The sequence below is a fragment of the Coffea eugenioides genome, unplaced genomic scaffold (genome assembly GCF_003713205.1).
Source record: "Coffea eugenioides isolate CCC68of unplaced genomic scaffold, Ceug_1.0 ScVebR1_40;HRSCAF=220, whole genome shotgun sequence".
Classification (NCBI taxonomy): domain Eukaryota; kingdom Viridiplantae; phylum Streptophyta; class Magnoliopsida; order Gentianales; family Rubiaceae; genus Coffea; species Coffea eugenioides.
This window is the reverse complement of record NW_020864247.1, coordinates 89,968-115,277: the sequence shown is the minus strand read 5'-3', so window position 1 is coordinate 115,277 and position 25,310 is coordinate 89,968. Positions and strand designations below refer to the sequence as shown.

Below are 25,310 nucleotides of genomic sequence, written 5' to 3'. Positions count from 1 at the left end.
TGGATTTCGGGCCCGGTTGAGGAATGTTAGGAGGAAGGGAATGGAAGTTAAGTGGGTCTACAGTTGGTTACTTTTCAAACATTGACGGAGAGTCAATGAGACCGATCAAGAATTCAAACGAGGAAAAGGGCTCTTGAGAGCCACCCGTATCCTTTTATCCTCATTATTAATGTGTGGCTTTATTTATTTTGGTAAATTGGACTGTTAAGCTTGATGTATCCATGAACTTGGTTGCTTGAGTTGTATTCTCACTGGGCAATTAGCTCACCCCGTTCCTTTTGTTTTCCTTACAGGAATATGACTCTTTTGGAATGAATTTTGATAAATGGTTGCCAAATGAACTAGATGAATGACTCTGTTGTAGTGTATATAAAATGGGACCCTAAATGTATCATTAGGGCCGTTTTCACTTTTGTTTTGGCAAACCATATATGTAGTGACTTTTGTATCACTTTTAAATGTCATTTTGGTTTGTAAAGGCTAAATGTTATGGGGTATATGTAATTCGATGTTTGGTTGGGTTCGGACGAGTCGGTTACTATTCATGGCCGACTCCGGGTTTCATTTTCTTTTATTTTGGGTTATTTTGCCCTTTTACCTTTGCGCGCGTTATAAGTTCCGGAACGTGAAAGATCGCTCTATACTGCACCGTTAGTCCTGGCGAGAGCTGGGCAGGCAGTCCGCTAACCTCTTTGGTTCGCCTTAGGGGAAAGTGGGGCTGTCACAGAATCCATACGTAACATCAAGAAAAATGGAACCGAAGTTCAGATACTGAACTGCCCTGGTTACCCGTTTTGCCGGTTTCCAATGTCGCAAACGCATGGTTCATTTCTATGGTTCTTATGCAAGGTTTCCAACCAAATTCATACCAACTAAGCACACATATACTAACTTCTAAATGACCTACAATTGGTCCGAAGTTTTCCCTCTAAGCCACTACAAAATTGCCAAAACTAACCATGATCCTTAGACTAACTCCATTTGCATCACCAAACTTAATCCAACCACCTACTAACCAAACCCTAACTAACCAAACCTTAGCCAAGCTAAACCAACCTAAGGGAGCCTAGGGTTTCTTAACCCAAAATCAGTTTTTATCACTCACTCACCATACCAATGAAGCCAGTCATCAAACACAACCACTACAAGTTTACTAACACAAGATTAGAGCTAACTAGAATGTCTAGCAAGAAACCCTAATTGTTTCTTATCTTAACCGAAATTCCAGCAGCAATAAATCACTAAAATAAACCATCAATCAACACAATAATCATTATATGAACCATACAAATGCATAATCACAACAAAACTTCACTTACTTGACTTCCAAACTTAATCACCAAACTTTAACTTCAAAGAAAGATGTTTTACCTTCAAGAGAGCTTTGTAAATGAAGAAAGCTACCACAACAAGGCCCCAAGTTGTTTCCCTTAAGCTCCAACAACAAGATGGAAGCTAGAACTTGAAGAATTTTTGAAGGAAATTTCCTCTCCTTGCTTGCTCTCTGTGACAGCCCCACCTTCCCCTAAGGCGAACCAAAGGGGTTAGCGGACTGCCTGCCCAGCTCTCGCCAGGACTAACGGTGCAGTTTAGAGCGATCTATTGCGTTCCGGAACGTACAAACGCACGTAAACAAGTCAAAATGTCAAAATAAAAAAAATGAAATTCGGAGTCGGCCATGAATAGTAACCGACCCGTCAGAACCCAACCAAATATCAAGCAAACATTCACATCTTGAAACTTAGCATTTACAAGCCAAAGTGGCATACAAAAGTATTCAAAAGTGGATACATGTCTGGTTTGCCAAATCAAAAGAGAAACGGTCCCAAAAGTACATTTAGGGTTTCAATAAATGAGCTATACAAAAGATATGTCCAACTAGCTCATTTCGGCAACCAATTATCAATTGCAGTCCAAAAGTATTTATTTTCCTGTAAGGAAAACAAAAGGAATAGAGTGAGCTAATTGCCCAATGAGATAATACTACTCAAGCAACCAAGTTCATATAAGCATCAAGCTTTTCAGTCCAATTCATCAAAAGTAAATAAAGACACATATCAATAATGATGATAAAAGGATACAGGCGGCTCTCAAGAGCCCTTTTCCTCGTTTGCATTCTTGATCGGATCTCATTGACTCTCCGTCAATGTTTAAAAGTAACCAACCGTAGACTTCACTTTACTTCCATTCCTTCCACCTAACATACCCCTACCGGGCCCGAACTCCAAACACTTGCACTGTGGTATTACTCGAGTATACCGGAATCGAGAGTCTCTCATACTACAAGATTCCATATAACAGTCCCCAAGGTTCATTAATTGGCACGACCAAGCCCTCGCCGGCTCGATTCAATCAATTACCAAATGGGGTTGAGCTCAATGGTAACAATCATGGTCGTTGGATACTCGTCCAATCGACACCAAGTCAAGTACTTTTCATTTCATGTAACATTCCATGTAACATTCCAATAACATGAGAAATAAGTGAGAGTGATAAAGTACACCCTCACTTCAATCAATATCGATGGTGCAATAACATTTAACTCATCAAGTTCAAGTATCAAAGCCATATAGTAACACACAAGTGAGTAGTACACTCACCAAGCTCGAAAGTGATATTTCATGCACTTCCGTCAAAGGAACGTTGTGAACCACCGTCACGCCCTAAAACATGCAAACAGGTACAATGAGACTCAATAACGAGTCATAAACCAATGCCAAATACGACCCCAATAGGGTTCCATAAGCATATACAAGCATTAGGGGAAACCAGAAAATCCGGAAATGGAACTAGCTTTAACCCTGAAAAAAAACAGTTTTTGACATCATTTTGCGGTAATGGCACCAAAGGCACTACGATTATCGGATGAAGGTACAAGGCCCACCGTTTCGAAGCTAAGGGATAGGGATACAATATTTCAGAAGGTCACTCAACCCAGTTTAGTGTGTAACCAGGTCGAAAATGCAATCTACTACACCAGAACCGCAAAAACAGATTCACAGAACGCATTCTAGTGTAAACATCATAAATCAGCCTACCTAAGTCCAAATCCAGAAATTCCAAAGCCATACAAAATCTAAGGAACAGGGATACATTTCATCAGAAGACCTCAACAACCAATTCGGAAGCATTCCTAACCAAAATAACCAATTACAGAAGCAATTCCCAAATTCGGGTAAAACCAGGGCAGCAAGGGTAATTTCGACTTTTCTCAAGTTACGCTACTCCGATTGACCTAAAATTTTGTAGGAACCTCTAAAATATCATTCCATACAACTTTCATGTTTTAACCCAAGGCCAATTCGGCCTCTAACTATGAGCTACAAAACCAGGCAGAATGTAATTTCCAAGAACCCAAATTTTCCAGTTTTCTTCCAAAACAGAAATTGCTTGCAATTTACCACTTTTTCCACCTCCTATATCCCTTACATACCATTTCCAATCATCATACATAGCCACACAATCATATTCATATTAAAACAGAAAAATCCCCAATAATTACAAAACTTCATCAATTCAACCGAAATCACAATATAATCCATAAAGTTGCATCTTATTCCACCACTAAGCATAAATTAAGCATCATTAGAGGGAGGAGAGGGGTTCTTCACAACTCACCTTAGAAACAAGAGAGAGAGAGCTACTAGTCCTCTTAGCTTTGCAAATAACTCCACACAACACCTCACTATCACTCCCTTAATGTTTCCTAAGGAGCAAAACAAGATTCAATGGTTGATTTTGGTAGATTGGAGCAAGATTGGAGCAAACTTGGAGAGCTTTCTTTCTTCCTTTCTTGAGAGAGAGGGCCGGCCACTAGAGAAGAAGAAAATGGTGAAATTTTGGTAATTTTTGTGATTTATTTGGTCAAATAGAAAAAGGTGAATAGTGGTCTTACTTAAGAACAAATCCTATGGTGACACTTGTCACCCTTTAAGGCATCTCTATCTCTTTGTTCCCTCTCACACCAATCCAAATTGCAACCTCTACTTATCTCTTAACACCCGATAAATTAATTTCAGTATCCAAAACTTAACCTAGTTGGCCGAATTTTTCCGAACTTTTCGCCCTAGTGGGTCCCACGTCCGGTATACGCTCTTCATTTCTCAAAAACTATTTGATACTAGAAAAATCATCTAAAAACTATATCTGCTCCTTAAAAGTATCTAGAATTTTTCCTAATCACGAAAATGCAGAAAACAAGCCATGAAAGATAATAAAACCTAGAAAATGGGAAAAATTACGGGTTCTCACACACTCTCTCTCGGCCCTCTCTCTCTCTCTTTCCTTTCTTATTTTGTTTTGTTTTCTTATGACAACCTTGCAATTCTATGATATATATATAAGATGGTCAAAGTATAAGAAGATATTTCTCTCTCCACCAATCACATAAAAGCTCACCTTTTGCTCTCAAGCCCTTACACCTTCAACTTTGCATTTGATCAACTCTTGCCTTTAAACATTTGATAATCTTTCAATTAACTCCATAGGTTATAACTTAATCTAATCTAAAACACTTAACCACACTTAATTACTTCACTAATCACCCTCCTATATTAATCACCTATACTTAATCATACTTAATCCCACATAAAAGCAATTAAACAACAACCTTTTGTCATGGGTAGTATTAAGGGTTTTAAACCCAACTTAAAATTCTAACAAATCGTAACACTAGAAACTTTTCTAGTTTAGGGTTTTCTAACTTTTAAACTCACTTAACCTATATAAAATGGATCAAATCCTATACTTACCTGCACTAAAACACACACTAGCATAACTAACTTAATCACCACTCGAACTTATAATTAATACAAAAAAAACTAGGGTTTCAATCCTAACCCCAACTTAGGGTTTTCGAAATAGTCCCAAAACCAAATGTTACCGCACAAATAATGAATATAACCCTAATATCAAACTTAAGAACTGACCGGGGTCTCACACTATACAAGACGATATACACCATATACCATCCAAACACAAGAATTATAAGTGAACCATTCAAAACCCTAACTCAAAATTCATCACCTCAATCATCAAAATCACTTGAATTAGGCATCACAAGCAAGATTACAAGTTACTACTCAACTTAAACAAGATTAAGGGAAATAAATGTGATGGGCAGCCAATATACCTCTCAAAGATGCTTGGAAGAGTTATCCACCACCTCTCCTTGTAAACATTTTGCACACCAAGCTTTCCAAGTGCTCAAAGAAAGATTTAATCGGTTTAGAATCTTGTTTTTCACTCACAAACACTAAGCTACAAGATGATAACGGAGTTTCCTTTCCTTGTATTTTCTCTCTCAAGGTTTCGGCCACAAGCTGAAAAAAATGAAGAATAATGAAGCTCCAAGATGGTTTTAAGGCTTAGTCATAGTTTGGGTCAAAGGTTCTTGGATGGTCTCCACTTGTCCATACAAGATCACATCTCAATATTTTTCTTTTCCTTGGGTTTTTAAGGTCAAATATTTCGGTCCCCTTGATCAGCTTTAGAGCTGATATTTAAGCTCCAATAACAATGAGATTAACTTGATAAAAATGGTGGTCAAATGGTGGGTTCAATCGATAGCGAACGATACCCGTCGGTTCGAGCCGATTTTCCTTAAATCGCGTCTACTAGGGTTTTAACTTATAATTCAGTAACTTATTATTATCACTTCTAAACACACACTTAATATCACCTAAAACTCACTCTTAATCACCAAATTTGATCCACCCTCCGTACCGGATAGTCATACTACGGATAGGCGTAAAAACCCTAATTCGCGCTAACTTGAAAACGAAAAGGGAAAACCCTTAATTCTATATTCATTTGCACTTATTGTGGGTGATTGGGTAGTAAGGCTATTATAAAGTAATCATTTCCAAATAAAAGGGAATTTTTACAAAAATATAAGGAATTTTGCAAGTCCTCACAGACCTGACCACCTCCAAAATCCATCCTTGGATGGCGAGAAGTTTAAGAACCGAAAAGAACGACTCTTACTGGTGGCTCTAGGGGTGAAGGAAAGCAAGAGAGGGGCATGATCCGACGGGGCACGCACCAAGTGAGATACCGAGACGGACAAGGAAAAATCCACGCAAGCCATATTAACCAACACCCTATCTAGACGTTTCCAAATCCGAGCCCGCCCTACCCTATTATTGCACCAGGTGAACGGCGACCCAGTGAAACCGGCATCAAACACCTCCCATTCGGCCATAAATTGAGACAACTCCAAGCCCTCCGCGGGCCGAACTTGCCGCCCACCTCTCTTCTCACTTGCCGACAAAATGAGATTAAAATCTCCCACCACATACCAAGGTCCTTGCCATGGTTTATCAAGTAACAAACCCTCCCAGAGCCTCGTTTGCTCCTCCAACTAGCACTTCGCATGTGCAAACGAGACCAGAATCTCCGTAGCAAACTGGGGATGCCCCAAGAGTAGGGAGATATGCTAGTCCGATTCACCAACAACATGACCAGTGAAGGGGGCCCGAAAGAAAACCCAAACCTTTCCAGTCGAATTACATATCACTGACTCAAAATTTAACCGGATACGAATCGACTCAATTGCAGTACTAGACAACTTGGGCTCACAAATTCCCACTACCGCTAACTGATGCATGTGAATTAATTTCTTAAGTCTCCTAAGGTTTGGAGGCTTGGAAATCCCCCGAATATTCCAAAAATATGCATTAATCATGGGATAAATTATGGGATGAAGTTTGAGTGTGCTTGGAAACCGACCTGAGCTCTCTATCCGAGGGGAAGTAAATGCCTTATATAAAGTACAAAAAAAATCTTTTTATTTTGGAGATTGCATTTGATAAATGCGAACTCCTAGAAAATTTAATTTAAAAATTCTTTTTTATTTTAGAGCTCACAATCCTTTTTGTTTTGGTATTCACATTTATCAAAAGCAAGCTCCAAAAAAAATTTTATTTAAAAATCTTTAATTAGCAAAGAAATAAATCTTTTTATTTTTAAAGCTCGCACGAGCTCGCAGTTAGCAAATGTGAGCTCCCAAAAAATTTATATTCAAAATACTCCTTTGTATAGGAATAACTACACATCTATACTTCTTCTATATTGAAAGATTTGATAATTATACAATTGGAAATACCTAATTTTATTTTAATACATTTTTTGTAAATAAATAACTACACATGTGTACTTCTTTATTTTCATAGATCAATATAAAATAAATTAAAATTGTTAATATGTTAGATCTTGACTTTTTATGAATAAAATTCTTTTTTTTTTTACTTTTTTGTAGGAGAGTATTATAATTTTTTTGTATATTTAATTGGAAAAATATGAATAAGAAAGGTAAAGGATAACATTATATAAATGTATCATAAATACTAGGTCTATGTTATCTTACAATGACGAGGGGAGGTACCTAACTTTTTGTATGATTAATATGCTAGTATGGAATATCCGGGGAATTGCTGGCCGTGCCTCAATTCGCCGTTTGAAGAAGCTGTTACGTTTACATTCAGTAACTTTTCTAGTCATCATCGAGCCGATGGTTGATGCTGGTCAGCTAGATGACTTTACGTCTCGTTTTGGCTTTCACCTTGGGGTATGTAACTCCACCAATAAAATATGGGTAATGTGGAGGTCCGGTTTTGCTGTAAATGTTTTAGTAAACAATGACCAACTTATTCACATGCAAGTTTGCCATGATTCTTGGAACTTTGTTGCTCACGGGTCCTTTGTTTATGGCAAATGCTCGCGAGTTGAACGTCGCGCCTTATGGTCAGCCCTGGGATTAATATCGGAGGAAATGGAGACTAAGCCGTGGCTTGTAGGAGGCGATTTCAATGTTGTAGCGGCTGCTGATGAATATGTCGGACAGGCTGCACAAGACTTGACCGCAATTGCTGAGTTTGCCGAATGTATATCTGCTTGTGGTCTCAAACAGATTCCCTTCTCGGTCAGTCGTTACACTTGGACTGGTATCCGCCAAGGCAGGAGAATCTGGAAACGTTTAGATAGACTCCTGATGAATCTGGAATGGCAACGTCATTTCTCTGGCAGCGTAGTGAAACATCTTAATCGCGCTACCTCAGACCGTAGCCCACAGTTATTACAACTCTCCCCAGGGCCTCCCACTGGGCCGAAGTCGTTTCGCTTCCAAGACATGTGGCTGAATCACCACGGTTTCCTCATGGTGGTTCGCCGGAGCTGGGATCAGCCGACTGCTGGTTATGGAATGTTTCGTTTTTTCCTCAAATTGAAACGTTTAAAGCAAGCCTTGCGTACTTGGAACCAAGATGCATTTGGTAATATTTTTGAGAAAGTCTCCAAAGCTGAGGAGGAAGTAAGGCTAAAGGAGTTGCAGCTTGAGGAGACAGATTCGGATGAGGCTCGAGTGCAATGGAGTCAGGCCCAGGCTGCACTGCTGAAACACCTAGCTGATGAGGAAACTTTCTGGAAATAGAAAGCCAGAGTGAAGTGGCTGAGGGAGGGTGACGCAAATACTCGGTATTTCCACTCCCACCTGTTGGATAAGCGGGCACGGCTCTCGATCACCAGGATCTGCAATTTAGAGGGTGAGGTTGTTGAAAGTGCAGATGACATTGGGACAGCGGCAGTGGCTTTCTTTCAATCGCTGTTAGCGGAGGTTCCACCAATAAACAACACTGCTATTTGCAGGCTGCTAGAGGTCATCCCGCCTCTTGTTACCCCGGATCAGAATGTGCAACTCATCCGGGAAATTACGCTAGAGGAAGTGCGGCAAGCTGTCTTTGAACTCAATGGCCAGAGTGCAGCGGGTTGTGATGGATTTTCGGGTAACTTTTTCAAGCGCTGCTGGGATATAATTGCACAAGATGTCCTCCAATCCGCTCGGGAGTTCATGTGCGGTGTCCCAATCCCGAGAGGGATAGCGAGTGTGACAGCCCCACCTTCCCCTAAGGCGTACCAAAGGGGTTAGCGGACTGCCTGCCCAGCTCTCGCCAGGACTACTAAAACGGTAAAACATTAATTCAAGTCGTTCGGGAAACTACTAACGCGCTTAACCCAACCATCAATCAAGAAACGGAAAAACAAAAGTTAAAACGTAAAGTGAATAGTGACTGCCACGTCACAATCAGCCAGGACCCAATCAAATGCAAATAACTGCTTACAATCCCTGAAAGGAATCTATATACAAGCCAAGTAGAATACATGGAACATGAATACACACACACTGTTACCAACCACATTTGTATGATTACAAGCCAAAAGGAAACATGTAAATCCAAGTACAATCAAGTTGCCAACTATTGAGGAGCTATACAAAATCTCTCAACTAGCTCTACTCAACTCATCTTCAAACTCAAAAGTCCAAAAGGTAAATCCCTGTAAGGAAAACAAAATTCACGGAGTGAGCTTTCACCCAATGAGGTACCATCACCAAAATATCCCGGGATCACATAAACACAAGAATATTCAGTCCAAATACGCACGTCAAGTAAGTAAAATCAACAACACCCAAGTGTAGAGAATAAAAGGATACAGATAGCTCTCAAGAGCCCTTTTCCTCTTTTGCCATGCTTGATCTCATCTCATTGACTCTCCGTCAATGTATACCAGGTAATCATGACCGTAGACTCCTCTTTACTCCAATTATCCGTCCACCTCACTTTCCCCTTACCGGGCCCGAACACCAAACAGTACAGAATTGGTATTACTCGAGTATACCGGAATCAAGGGTCTCATACCCAAAGATTCCCAAATACAGTCCCCATGGCTTGTCAAATGTCCCCGACCAAGTCCTTACTGGCTCGAGTCCATTGACTTCCAATGAGGTAGAGCTCAGAGTGAACAGTAAAGTTGGTATCCAAGCGATACCAAATCCAGTACAGTCAATAAGATTCAAGTAATGTCATAAACAGTCAAGTAAGCTTAGTATAATAACCAGTCAAGGAGGCTAGAGAGTACGAGAGTGGTAAAGTACACCCTCGCCTCACCTAGCTCAAACAATCATCACGACTAGTCCAAACCACAGAATTCAAGTACAAGAAAGCCACGGAATAACAAACATGTGAGTAGTACACTCACCAAGTTCAACAAAGAAATTTCACAAGTTTTCGCCCGACGTGAGCCTCGGATCACCGGCACGCCCTATAACAATCAAGAAAGTACAATGAAAACGCAAACACAAGTCGAATACCTTTTCTAGGAACTATTAAGGCAAGACCCAAATATAGCTTGGAAATGAAAAATACATAACATTTAGGGTTAAAAGTAGAAATAAACCCTAAGATTATTCACTTCTATCAAATCTCAACCCAACACATAAGAATCCAATACCCTAGACACTTGGACAGCATTTCCCCTAAAATTTCAGCTTTTCCAACCTACAAGACAACCAATAAAAGCCATCCAACACAACCACAAGCACCCAAACAATATATAAGCCATTCAATATGCTTCATTAGGGTCATAATACCCCTCAATTATAGCCAATTAGAAGCTCAACTATCAACCATAGAAAACCCCCAATTTGAAACCCTAAATCTGAAATTTTCCGCACAAGCGGAAATTTTCCGCAATTAACCACAATTAACGCACAAGAGAGCTATATAATGCCATTTAGAACCATCAATTCCAGCTCAATCATATCAATCATAGGAAAACAGAAAAATTCCAGAAAAAATCAGAAAATTAGGAAACTTCACTCCAATCCACCAAATCTTCCGTAAAATCGCGTAAATAGCTACTATAAGGCACCAATTGGCCAAAATTAATAACAAAAGATGAGTTCCAAGCAAGATACCTTAGTTCTTCAAGAAAGGTTGTAGCTTGTGAGGTTTTCTTCCAAAACAACACCACCAAGTTCTTCAAAGACCCTTAGCAAGATGTTTTTATGGACTAATTCAAGAAACAAACGGCTAGTTTTCAAGATTTGAGCAAGATTAGAAGATGGAAGGTTGAAGAATTTTTTCCTTTGCTTGCTAGAGAGGTTCGGCCAAGACAAGGCTGAAATGAAGATGATTTAGTCAATTTTTGGTCTTTTATTAAAGTTAAAGAAAGTTAGGCAAAGTTATGCAAGTTTAGTCCAACAACAATTTGACACTTGGCGCATTATTTTGCTAGAGCTATCTTCTTGTCCCTCATGGCTAAACCATCTAGGCAACCTCCAATTATCTCCTAATACCTAGTAGCAAAAACCCTTTACGCAAAATTTAACCTAATTGGTCAAATTTCTCTCACTTAATGCACTAGCGGGTCCCACGACCAAAAGACGTTCCAAATTTCTCATGAACTACCTTATACTAGAAAATGGATTTAAAAGCTATATTTACTGTTAAAATGTTGAGAAAAGTAATAGAATAAAGAAAATAAAAGAAAACGGGTGCACAGGAATAAAATAATAAATAAATAATAAATTTTTTTTTCTGGGTTCTCACACTCTCTCCCCCTTAAAGAATTTCGCCCTCGAAATTGCTCACCTGGGTTACTAAATAGCTCAGGGTATTTTGTTTGCATCTCTTCCTCCAACTCCCAAGTTGCCTCTTCTATTCCATGATTTCTCCACATAACCTTCACTAATGGAATTTGCTTATTCCTCAGTTCCTTAATCCTTCGATCGAGTACTTGTACAGGTCTCTCTTCGTAGGTGAGTGCCTTATCTAACTCAATCTCCTCCGGTCGCACAACGTGGGTTGGATCAGGATAGTACTTTTTCAGCATCGAGACATGGAAAACATCATGAATTCGAGATAAACTTGGCGGCAACTCGAGTCGGTACGCTACTTTCCCCACTCGCTGAAGAATTGTATAAGGCCCCACGAACCGTGGTTGAAGTTTCTTTCCTCTACCCGCAGTGACGCTTCGTAGTGGTGTGATTTTAAGGAAAACACGGTCTCCAACTTCGAACTCCAAGTCTTTCCTTCGGTTATCTGCGTAGCTCTTTTGTCGGCTTTGAGCTGTTTGGAGTCTTTGACGGATCAATTTAACCTTCTCTTGTGCATCCTCCATCCAAGGAATGGTTGTTGGATCTAGAGCTTTCTTTTCCCCTACTTCATCCCAATAAATGGGCGAACGACACTTCCGTCCGTAGAGAGCTTCATATGGTGCCATTTGAATGGACGAATGGAAACTGTTATTGTAGGCAAACTCTACCAAAGTCATATGTTGACCCCATGCAACCTCACAATTTCATTCAGGTACAATCGAGCCAGCTTATCCATGGAATCCTTCACATTTACAGGTAAGAAATGGGCCGATTTGGTTAACCGATCAATGATCACCCAAACGGCATCATGTCCTTTTTGAGTTCTTGGCAGTCCAGAAACAAAGTCCATCGTGATATTTTCCCATTTCTATTCGGGTATCTCAAGAGGTTGTAACAGTCCAGAGGGTTTTTGGTGTTCAGCCTTGACTTGCTGGCAAATCAGACAGGTTTGGATATATTGAGCAATCTCCCTCTTCATCTTATCCCACCAGTACAACCGTCGCAAGTCTTGGTACATCTTATTACTACCAGGATGGATCGTGTATTTCGATCGATGGGCTTCCTCTAAAATTTCTCTTTTCAGGTTTTCATCATTGGCTACCACTACTCGGTTCCTATACCTTAAAATTCCTTCAGGACCCAAATTGAAGTCAGGTAGTGCTTCCTTTTCCACCTTTTCCTTCCACTTTTGTACCATCGGATCCTTCTCTTGGGCTTCTTTAATTCGATCGAGAATAGCAGATGTCACCCGAATATTCCCAAAAGTTATTTGTTTGCATCCCAGTCTAGGGTTCCACTCGCTAGCTGCTCCTAACATTTCCCACTCCTTGACCATCAACCCTGCTACTTGAGCCTTCCGACTTAAGGCGTCCGCTACTACGTTAGCCTTACCGGGATGGTAGTTGATCGTGCAGTCATAATCTTCTAAGAGTTCCATCCACCGGCGTTGCCTCATATTCAACTCTTTTTGGGAGAAGAGATACTTAAGACTCTTATGGTCTGAATAAACCTCAAAGGTAACCCCGTAGAGATAGTGTCTCCACTTTTTCAGAGCAAAGACCACAGCAGCTAACTCCAAGTCATGGGTAGGGTAGTTTTGTTCATGGGTTTTTAGTTTCCTAGAGGCAAAGGCAATCACGTTCTTGTTTTGCATTAACACACACCCTAAGCCTTCCCTCGAAGCATCAGTATAAACGGTAAAACTGTCCTTCCCATTAGGCAAGGCCAAAACAGGAGCCACGGTTAACCTTCGTTTCAACTCCTGAAAACTGGTTTCACACCTAGTATCCCACACAAAACGGCTATTTTTCTTCGTTAGATCGGTTAAAGGGCCGGCCAGTTTGGAAAAGTCTTTAATAAAGCGTCTATAGTACCCAGCCAACCCTAAGAAACTGCGAATCTTAGTGGGGTTTTCTGGCCTCTTCCATTCAGCCACTGCCTCTACTTTCGCGGGATCCACTGTAATACCTTCTTTTGAAATCACATGTCCCAAGAAAGAGATTTTCTCCAACCAAAATTCACACTTACTAAATTTGGCGTATAGCCGATGATCTCTCAGGGTTTGTAACACTAGCTTCAAATGCTGCTCATGTTCCTCACGGGTTTTAGAATAGACCAAGATGTCGTCAATAAACACGACAACAAATCGGTCCAGGTAGGGTTTGAAAACCCGATGCATCAAATCCATAAAGGCGGCAGGGGCATTGGTCAACCCAAAGGGCATGACCGCAAACTCAAAATGCCCATATCTAGAATTGAAAGCAGTCTTGGGTACATCTTCTTTCTTAATAAGCAACTGATAGTAACCCTGTCGGAGATCTAACTTTGAAAAGACCACCGCGCCTTGCAACTGGTCAAACAGTTCATCGATATGGGGAAGTGGGTATTTGTTCTTAATGGTCATATTGTTTAATCCCCGATAATCGATACACAATCTTAAAGTTCCATCCTTCTTCTTAACAAATAGTACCGGAGCCCCCCACGGAGATCCACTCTCCTGAATAAACCCACGCTCCAACAGGTCTTGCAACTGTAATTTCAACTCCTTGAGCTCAGCAGGTGCCATTCGATAGGGGGTCTTAGAGATAGGTGATGTCCCCGGTAACAGGTCAATCTTAAACTCTATCTCTCTCTCCGGAGGTAAAGTTACTAATTCATCAGGAAACACATCCGGATACTCACTTACTACAGGCACATCTTCAACCCTCAACTTATCAGTAGGAGTGTTTATAAGAAAAGCTAGGAACCCTTGGGCCCCTCTATACAGAAATTTCCTAGCCCGCATACCCGAAATCAATGCAGATGAGGCTAAACTACCCCTTATATCGAGCCTTAGGGTTGCCTCCCCCGGTATACGAAATTCCACTATTTTTCTCTTACAATCAAGTTGTGCATCGTACTTAGCTAGCCAGTCCATACCCAATATAACGTCGTACCCCTTAATAGCTAAACTGATAAGATTCCCCAAAAGCTTCCTCTCTCCTACCCAAATTTCGCAATTTGTATACATCAAACCAGTAATCAAACGTTGGTCCCCCGTAGGAGTACTAACTTCTAAGTCATAAGGCAAGCTAACAGGGGTTATATCAATGCCGCACATAAAATTGGGGTTAACAAAGGAATGGGTAGCACCAGGGTCGATCAAAATCCTAGCTAGACGATGAAAAACAGGGATCGTACCTTCTACAACCCCAGAGGAATCAGGGACTTGTTGTTGCTCAAGGGAGTAAACCCGAGCTGGCACCTTTGGCTTTGTCCCTTCTACCTTGGACTGTCCCGAGTTGGCCTTTGACGACTGGGTGGTTACTCGAGCCTCCCGAGGTAACACCGGACAGTTAGCTATTTGATGCTCCGCACTCCCACAGCGCAAGCATTTTCTTTCTTTCCTCCAACAGTTGTCCTCAGTGTGGTTTGGTTTCCCACAAAATCCACAGGGTCCGCGTGCAACGGAGGCCGAACTTCCTTGTGAGACGCTTCTCTGCGGCCCCCGTCCATTGTGACCACCCCTCGGTGGAGTCCCTCGTGTCATCCCCGATTGCCTTCCTCCCCCGGCTCCTCTTCCAAACTTGGGAGGGGTCCCTTTATCCCCTTGGGTCGAACTACTTGCAGAGAACCCCCGTTTTTTCACTTGAAAGTTTCTTACTTGAAGCCTGGCATTTTCAACTCACAAAGCTTTCTCCACAGCGTCACTAAAGATATTGATCTGGGCTACCGCCAGATCCTTTTGAATTTCCACATTGAGCCCTTGAATAAAACGCCGAACTCTCCTTTGCTCCGTTAGAATGAGTTCAGGGGCGAACTTAGATAAACGAGTAAACTGGCTCTCGTACTCAGCCACCGATTGCGTCCCCTGACGGAGTCTAATGAACTCGTCCTCCTTCTTTTCCTGGACTAGAGGGGGAAAGTATTTCGCATTGAAGTCCCTCACAAAGTTTACCCATGTTCTTGGGGTTTGTTCCCGGTCCCACTTCATTCGTATCACGTTCCACCAAGAACGCGCGGCCCCTTCCAATTGGAAGACAGCGAAAGTAACCTGCCTCTCCTCTGAATAGTGTAGGGCAGCAAAAATATCTATCATTTTCTTTAACCATTTTTCGGCCACGTCCGGATCTGGTCCGCCCAGAAATTTTGGCGGAGAGAACTTCTGAAATCTCTCTAAGGCCCGATCTTCACTCTCTACTACATGGCCAGGGTTCCCAGGTTGCTGGATAGGAGGTTGGCCCTGCTGTTGCACTACGTGGGCTAACAGGTCGGTCATTTGCTGCATAGCAGCAGCTATTTGGGCATTAGGGTCAACCCTAGGTTCAGGATTTGGTTCAGTCGTGGTATCCCTAGTACCCTCGTCAGTTGTGGGTTGCCTAACCCCGCGCCCGCGGCCTCGTCCACTACGAGTGCCTTCCATTGCTCTAATGTCACTCTAAAGTCGAGGTACAAAATAATATTAAAAGTGCATATAAATATAGTCACATAAGCATGATCGAAGAACCAAAAATAAACACCACATAAGATATGTATACACATAGAACAGTTATACACAGAACACATAACTGTGACAAACAGTCATACATGAGCAGTCAAGCAAATATATACAAAAGTACTCCCGTGAAGCCAAAAGAGGGTCTGTCAAAATACACTGTACAACCTAGGTCCCAAAAGGTACAAAAGGTACAAAACAGCTAACCAAATCCCTCACACGGGATCAAAACAAGGCTCAAAACCCTAATCTAGTCCTCGACGGAGCCAACCGACTCCCCCCCAGAGCTAGAGCTAGGGGCACCTCCCTGACCTTGAGCTCCGTCACCTGGAACTCCCCCTGGCGCATTGGCGCCAATCACTCCCTGGATGAGTGCCCCACACTCATCGATAATAGCGCCGGACCGGTCTCTCACCTCCCGGACTACCCTAGTGAGGCGGTCGTCAACCACCTGCAACTGCTCTCTCAGAGCGTTCGTCCTCTCCTGCTCCATGGCCACGTCCCCCTGGAGCTCCCCAATCCTATCGGCCTGCATCCGCGTGATGCCCCTAAGCCTAAGGGTCTCAGTGCGCTCCCTTGTGGTGGCATATCTAAGCCTCCGTCGCTCAGCAAGCACTGCCACAACCACGTGGTCCGCGTAAGAATAAAACTGGCAACGCCTACAGCGGCGGGTCCGGCTAGCCGTATACCACAGCCGGATCGGACCTCCTGGCCTCTCCTGGTAGTCGATAACCCGTGGGTGCCTCTGAGGTGGCTCATCTCCGCCCGCTCCACTAGTGCCAGCCATAACCTACAAAGATAACAAAGGTTTATAGCTTAGACAATATATTCACACTTAATGGCATCTAAATTCAATCCCAAAAGTTCTAAGGACCAGGTTTTAGGTTCGCCCAGGGTAATTCTAACCAAGGCTCTGATACCACCTGTGACAGCCCCACCTTCCCCTAAGGCGTACCAAAGGGGTTAGCGGACTGCCTGCCCAGCTCTCGCCAGGACTACTAAAACGGTAAAACATTAATTCAAGTCGTTCGGGAAACTACTAACGCGCTTAACCCAACCATCAATCAAGAAACGGAAAAACAAAAGTTAAAACGTAAAGTGAATAGTGTGAGAACCCGTAAAACCCTAATTATTTTTCTAGGGTTTATTTCCCCTTAATTGCATGTTTTCTGCATTTTCGGGCCTAGGAATATCTTTCTGGTAGGTTTTATGAGTAATTAAGAATATATTTTGGACGTGGGACCCACTAGTGCGAAAAGTACGGCAAAATTCGGCCAATAAGGTTAAGTTTCGGATACTGGTGGAAATTTATCGGGTGTTAAGAGATTAGTAGAGGGTGACATGGCATTGATGTGAGAGGAACCAAGTGATAGGAAGGCATTAAATGAAGTGCCAAGTGGCACTATGTGATTGGTCCACTTGTTGGACATTTTTGACTTTTCTTATCATGGATTAAATATCTCAAAAATTGACTAAAAATTCATTCTTTCTTACCTCTTGTTGGCCGATTCTCTCTCTTGGACAAGGAAGAAAAACTTCTTCAATTTACAAGCTTCAAACTATCTCAATCTTCCATTCCAACCAATTAAACTTAGATTTGCTCCATAAAATCACTCCATTAGGTGCTAGTAAGTGACTTGGTGAAGTTGTTTTGAAGCTCTAAGGTGGCCAACCTCTCTATCTCTCTTAATTTCTTGGTAAGTGATGCTTGAACACCCTACTACACCTAATGATGGTTATATTATGCTTAGAAGTGGCTTGAGTGTTGGATTATATGATTTATTTCTTGGTTTGGCTTGATTTGGTGAAGTTTTCCATTTTATGATGAATTTTCTGGTTTCATATGATTTTGATGTTTTGGACTAGTATGATGGTTGGTAATAAGGGGCTTTGGCTCTAGTAGGTGTGAATTGTTGTTAAATGCAATCAATTTTGGATTTGGAATGAAATGTGAAAAGTTAGGGTTCTTGAACCCCTATTCTGTCCGAAATTTTAGGTCATAGCTAGAGGCCGAATTGGACTTTGCTCAAAACATGAAAGTTGTAGGTATTGATGAGTTTAGTGTGCCTGAAAAATTTCAGGGCAATTGGACAAGTGTAGAGTGAGTTATGCAGTTTTTACTGTTGCTGTTTTTGGTGCACAGAATGTCCGAACTGCGATAGTAATTGCCTATTTTGACTGGAATTGGTTTGGATTTTGAAGTTGGTGTCTTCTGAGGAAATGTAGCTGAATGTCTTAGCTACCATATGCCTTTGGAATTTCGGCATTTGGACTTGTATGGACTGAGATATACCGATTACAGTTTTCTGCGTTTTGCAAATCTGTTTTGGTAATTCTGGTTTGGTATTTGGCACTTTTGACCTAGTTGTGCTAGGATTTGGACTGAGAGGCCTTCTACATTTTTGTAGCCCTGTTTCATAGCTTCGAAACGGTGGGTCTTACACCCCTAACCGATAATTGTAGTGAGAGTTGTGCCATTACCGCATTATGACGTCAAAACCGGTTTTCTTATCAAGGCCAACATTAAAGCCTTTCTTAATTTCTGGTTTGCTTTCATGCTTGTATATGTTTATAAAACCCTATTGGGGTTGTGAATTGGTGTTGTTTATGGCTCGGTATGGTTTCTTGTTTTATGATATTGTGAGCTATGGAACGACTCTTGACATGAAATGCTTATATGTGTGTTGTTGGGTTGTGATTGAAGAAAAATAATGAAGCCTTATGGCTGGAAAATTTGGTAAACACAAAGGGCATGCTGCCCGAATTTTTACTCGAGATTTAGAAAACTATATTCTCGACTTGAGTAAAGGTTAAGTATTTAACCCTTGAATTTCCATGCATGAAACCCTATTGGGCGATAATTGGTTTGACTTTATGACTCGTTATTGAGTCTTATGGTATTTGTTTACATGTTCTAGGGCGTGACGATAGCTCACGACATTCTCCTGACGGAAGTGCATGAAATGGCACTTAATTGATTGGTGAGTGTACTACTCACTTGTGTGCTATTATATGGCTTTGATATTTGAACTTGAGATGTTGTATGTTAATGGATTGATGTGAGAGTGTACTTTATCACTCTCACTTATTGTTTCACATGTTATTGAAAAGTTATTGGAAAGTTATTGGAAAGTTATATGAACTGATATATGAAATGAAATACATGACTTGATATCGATTGGACAAGTATCCAACGACTACAAATGTTATCATTGAGCTCAACCCCATTGGTAGTTGATTGAATCGAGCCGACAAGGGTTTGGTCGTGACAATTAATAAGCCTTGGGTAAAGTTATAAGGAATCTTGTAGTATGAGAGACTCTTGATTCCGGTATACTCGAGTAATACCACAGTGCAAGTGTTTGGAGTGCGGGCCCGGTAGGGGGATGTTTGGTGGAAGGAATGGGAGAGAAGAGGGGTCTACAGTTGGTTACTTTTCAAACATTGACGGAGAGTCAATGAGACCGATCAAGAATTCAAACGAGGAAAAGGGCTCTTGAGAGCCACCCGTATCCTTTTATCCTCATTATTAATGTGTGGCTTTATTTATTTTGGTAAATTGGACTGTTAAGCTTGATGTATCCATGAACTTGGTTGCTTGAGTTGTATTCTCACTGGGCAATTAGCTCACCCCGTTCCTTTTGTTTTCCTTACAGGAATATGACTCTTTTGGAATGAATTTTGATAAATGGTTGCCAAATGAACTAGATGAATGACTCTTTTGTATTGTATATAAAATGGGACCCTAAATGTATCATTAGGGCCGTTTTCACTTTTGTTTTGGCAAACCATATATGTAGTGACTTTTGTATCACTTTTAAATGTCATTTTGGTTTGTAAAGGCTAAATGTTATGGGGTATATGTAATTCGATGTTTGGTTGGGTTCGGACGAGTCGGTTACTATTCATGGCCGACTCCGGGTTTCATTTTCTTTTATTTTGGGTTATTTTGCCCTTTTGCCTTATTTGCGCGCGTTATAAGTTCCGGAACGTGAAAGATCGCTCTAATCTAATCCGTAGTCCTGGCGAGAGCTGGGCAGGCAGTCCGCTAACCTCTTTGGTTCGCCTTAGGGGAAAGTGGGGCTGTCACAAATAGTGACTGCCACGTCACAATCAGCCAGGACCCAATCAAATGCAAATAACTGCTTACAATCCCTGAAAGGAATCTATATACAAGCCAAGTAGAATAAATGGAACATGAATACACACACACTGTTACCAACCACATTTGTATGATTACAAACCAAAAGGAAACATGTAAATCCAAGTACAATCAAGTTGCCAACTATTGAGGAGCTATACAAAATCTCTCAACTAGCTCTACTCAACTCATCTTCAAACTCAAAAGTCCAAAAGGTAAATCCTTGTAAGGAAAACAAAATTCACGGAGTGAGCTTTCGCCCAATGAGGTTCGCCCAGTGAGCTTTCGCCCAACGAGTATTACCTTGAAGTCTGGTGGAGCCCGGCCAATGGCTGGGAAGGGGGTGAATGAAATGCATGATCAAATGTGCGGGGATTTCATTTAAAGAAAAAAAAAACAAATGCTTTTCAAAAGATTGAAGGAAGGAGGAAATGTCAGGAGAACGAGCGCGCGCGCGAATATTTGGCTCCATGTGGGCCCGTATCCTTTTCATGAATGTTACTATCGCTTTCCATTGTAAATGTTTCTTGAATTATTGATACTCCATATTTAATGTTTTGTAAATGTTGTAATTGTTTATGGACTTATCATTTGAATTATGACATCATTGAAATGAACTATTGTTAAACCGCTTTGATTACTGATTTTACTGGTTACTCGCTGAGCTTCTAGCTCACCCCAAAAATATTTTATTTCCCTCCACAGGGCTCAAGGCGAAGGAAGGCTTGTAGTACTTATTCCTGTGATCGGATGAATTATCTCATGTGTACTTTGAATTTGGACTTCCTCTTGTATAATAGTTGGATCATGGATCAGAGTGGCGCAGTGGAAGCATGGACGCTTCGCTTTTGATATGTAATTATTTATTGGAGAATTTGATGTAATATTTGAGTTTTATCTTGTAATCTGTTTGAGGAATATAGTGAACGACTGAGTCCCGGCGAGAGCTGGGCAGGCGACCCGCCGAACCCTCTGGTTCGCCTTAGGGGGAGGTGGGGCTGTCACACCTGTCGCCAGGGGGACGGTTAATTCTCATTAATCATGTGCTATCTTCTATACCCATCTACACTCTGGCCATCTCGGAGCTCTCGCGAGGTGTGATTAAGAGGATTGAAAAGCTAATGTCCACTTTCTTTTGGGGAGAGGTTGAGGGACGTGACAAGCGTCATTGGAGGAAATGGCACGCATTGTGTAAGCCTACCCAAGAAAATGGCCTAGGCCTCCGTCGTTTACAGGATGTCCTGGATGCAATTGGGTGCAAGCTATGGTGGAAAATGCGCACTTCGGATACCTTGTGGACCAGATTTATGTGTGCGAAACATGTCGCAGTCACGGAGCATCTAACCACTGTTCCTGCAAGCCAGACAAGCTCAGCTGTTTGGAAGAGAATGTTGCGAGTTAGGGACTTCGTTGAGGATAATTCGCAAACCTTGATTAAGAATGGGAGTGCTTCCTTCTGGTATGACAACTGGATCGGCTCCGGTCCGTTGGGCAAGCACCGCTTGCACGTCCCTTCCCCGACCCTCTGCCTTCGGGATGTATTGCACTATAACATTTGGCATTTGGACCAGGTGAGCCTTTCTAGCGAGGAGATGTCGCGTATTCAACACTCACAGGTGCGGCTCAGTCCGGGAGCTGATCCTGACTGCCTAATCTGGTGTCCTACTTCGCATGGGGGTTTCCAAATATCTTCTGCGTTGGACAGACTTCGTGATCACTCCTTCCCAATGCTTTCCCGCGTGTTGCTCTGGAATAAACGCATACCGCTGAAAGTTTCGGTTTTCATATGGAGATTACTTAATTGCATTCTGCCTTTCCCTGACATTTTGCAGCGGTTCGGCTTTAATCTACCCTCGAAGTGCCCTTGCTGCGAAAGTACCGACACACTAGTCCATTGGTTCGTGGAATGTTCTTTGGCAACCCAAGTGTGGGGAAAGCTGGAACATTTGCTAGACATCCGGGTACCTCCTCATCATGATATCATGCTGAAACTTCAAGGCTGGTGGAGCAACGTTTCAGGTAAATCTGCCATGGCAAAGCTGTCACACATTGTCCCCTTATTTGTCTGCTGGGAACTTTGGAAGGCACGTAATCGGGCCATTTTCGATGATACTACGCCGTCGGCAACTCATGTTGTGCGCCAAATCCTGCGTTTGATACATTTGGTGGCCCTTGCTCACCCTCTCTCTTTGGCATGCAAGGATGACGACCGGCTTCTGAAACGGGGAGTTGTTCCTTTTCTTAGAAAGACAAAATCTATGCAAGCCCTATCTCTTGCATGGGCTCCGCCTCCTGCATCTTATGTCAAGCTCAATATTGATGGCTTTTCAAGTGGTAATCCAGGAGCCTCTGGCGGGGGGCGGGGGGCATTATACGAGATCAGCATGGCCACGTCCTTTGTGCTTTCTCTTCCTTTTACAGGTTTCGGACGAATATGCAAGCAGAGGCCATGGCTCTTCTTGAAGGTGTACAATTATGTGTCTCCTTGGGTATGCAGTACATAAAGGTGGAACTGGATTCTCTTGTTCTACTAAATGTCATTACTGGGGAACGCAGGTGCCCCTGGCGCATTGATGAGGTAATAGCTAGGGCTCGAGTAGTCCTTCGTCAAGCTTCCTTTGAATTGACACATTGCTAGAGAGAAACCAATGCTGCAGCTGATAGCCTTGCAAAATGGGCGGTTTCATCTGGCGACTCGAAGGTTTTCGATGCCCTCTCTCTTCCTACACTCACGACAGGCCTCTGTAAGCTAGACTCTAGGCAGTACCCCTACATTCGCTATGTAAGAGGGTGATCACTCCAAACTTGTAATGGTTTATCTCTAATAAAGTTTTTAGGGTGGCGTCCCTCCCCCGGTTTGGGGTTTTGCCAAAAAAAAAAAAGGTTAATGTATTTTACCCATTTTTATATTGTTTTATTGATGAAAACAGAGTATTTATTTGTAATTTTATGAATGTTTTTGGTTTTGTATAAAAGAGTACTTATATGAAATGAGAAAAAAGATATGCGTGATTGAGTTGTTCTCCTAGCATTCGTGGAATTAAAGAATATAAACAAAAAATGACACGAAAAAGTATGTAATTCAGATTTAAGTTATTTACACAACAACTACATCGTTAGTGTGTCATCAATGCAGTCCAAGTTTTACATGAGTACCACATTCTCTACGTTTGCGTATTCTTTGTGTTCGACGTGGCTGGCCTGGTATTACTGTACTAACTTGAGTAATTTGTGACTGTAGTGTAGTTTCATAATTATCGATGTTCTGATCTTCATGTGTACCATCTGTATGTTGATCAAAAGTATCATGGTCTAATTCCCCACAAGATGTAAACAAAATCACTGGGGACCTAGAATGCCCAATGAATGTAGAGTTCTGCTACATGGCCTGAGATGTGATTAGAGTAGATGAGCTAGCATGGTGCTCAGTGAATCGAGCTTGGATGGTAGGTCCTGGTGATTGGAGTCTACGACATCATCCACTATCATGTTGACCTCCGTGGACATTCTGAGGAGCTTGCTACACACGACGTGAATCTGTATGTTGTGGAATGTCCTGTGGTACTAGTAAAAGGCAAAATGCAAGCTGTCGTGACTCTCCAACATGCTAGAGAGTTGTGGATGCAAAGTCCTTCATTGCATCAAAATAACTCTTGTGTTGTTCGTTACTAAGTGTCTCAGAGTCCAATGCTATGTAATATATGCAAGACATAGCATCCATCAAAAGAATAAATACGAATAAACAAGGATTAATAAGGGCAAACCATTAAGATTTATTTAAAAAACAAAGTATCTATTTTTCAATAGCAGTTGGTTTTGAACTTACAAGATATTCTAGTTTAGTGCTATCACCCCAAAAGCCCTCTGGAAAAGCCAGGTGCCTACTTGGATTCGAAATATAAAGCACTGTCCGCTCTCAATACCACTGATGATATTTATCTAACGGATATGTAGGATCTTCAACTATAGTACTATCTTCTACATTACGAACCCAGTTAGTCCAGACATCAATAGATGCTCCATGCGCAGTGGTCCAATCTTGATTCCCCTTGCCACGATGATCTAGAAAATATAGGGCTGTTTGGTTTTTAGTCAATCTAAGGTTTGGTAAGAGCTGATGAAATCCATACTGCCACATAACCCAATGAAGAAGATGCGGCTCAATGACTTCCCAACATATAAGAAACGTGACAAAGCTCCAAATGTCTCAACCTGTAGTACAATACTTAAGCAGAGAAGCCAAAACTTCCTCCGAATATGGCTGCTATATGAACTGTAAAACAAAAAAATAAATATGTATTTTACCTATAACTTCAAATAGTCTGTGTAGGCAACGTACTATTTGCAACATTCAACTTCGTCAAATGAAACAAAGAAAACCAATTTAGGGCTAATTTCAACTATTTTACAACATTTTGAAAAACTTTTGACAGAATCTCCCTTGTAACTAGAGGAAAACTTCTTGCCAATAAACCCAATTTTTCAAGATGTAAAATACCATCAGACTATCCAAACATGTATAAAATATTTTATTATCTTGGTCAGTACATAGACAAAGTGTCAAAACAACAATATGGCATAACTATAATACCTCTTGAGGACGTAGGCCTATCAACTAATCTCAAAATATGGATAAGACATGTCATGCAACCCTGTGTAGATCAAATTCAACATTCCACCTACATAGTATAAATGCGGAAGCAAGTAATTAGAACAAATGATCATTGTTTGAATTAAAGATTACAATTACAACTTTAAAAGATATATGCACACCGAACATGGCGCATAGTAGGTATATGTTCCCACGTCCATAGCTGTAAAAATCTTGAATCATTATGTTGACCTTGGTCCCTAAATTTTCATGTTTATAAAAGGGTTAAAAACAGAAAAGCCCCCTGTGGTATAGCTATCATACAGAAAAGCCCCCCGTGATTTCATATCATACGTGTCGGTACCCCATGGTTTGAATTATTCTGAAAAGTCGACGGAAATCGTCTAATGTAAAGCATTTGTATTAAACGCACTGGAAAGGTACGTGTTTCTTGCGAAAAATAATTTTTTATCACAAACTTTCACCGGATATTCCTATTGTACCCTTCACACTTTAAATTTGGCTTCATTGGCTTTGGCTTTGGCTTTGCCATTGGTGGCGAGTTCCTGCTCGAGGCCGTCGAATAGCTCGGTGTAGCTCTTCTGGAACTCCGGGATGACGTGGTCCCGGCGTCAAAAGTGAAGGAAGCAATCAATTTACCTCTTGGTCGGAT

The 25,310-nt window shown here is 41.5% G+C and overlaps 1 protein-coding gene across 1 annotated transcript; it reads right to left on the bottom strand.

Moving 5' to 3' along the window:
- Positions 1-15,095: 15,095 nt before the first annotated feature.
- On the bottom strand, positions 15,096-15,689 carry LOC113758225. The gene has a single exon (XM_027301175.1). The coding sequence runs from the start codon at positions 15,687-15,689 to the stop codon at positions 15,096-15,098; it is 594 nt and encodes a 197-aa protein (XP_027156976.1).
- Positions 15,690-25,310: the final 9,621 nt, after the last annotated feature.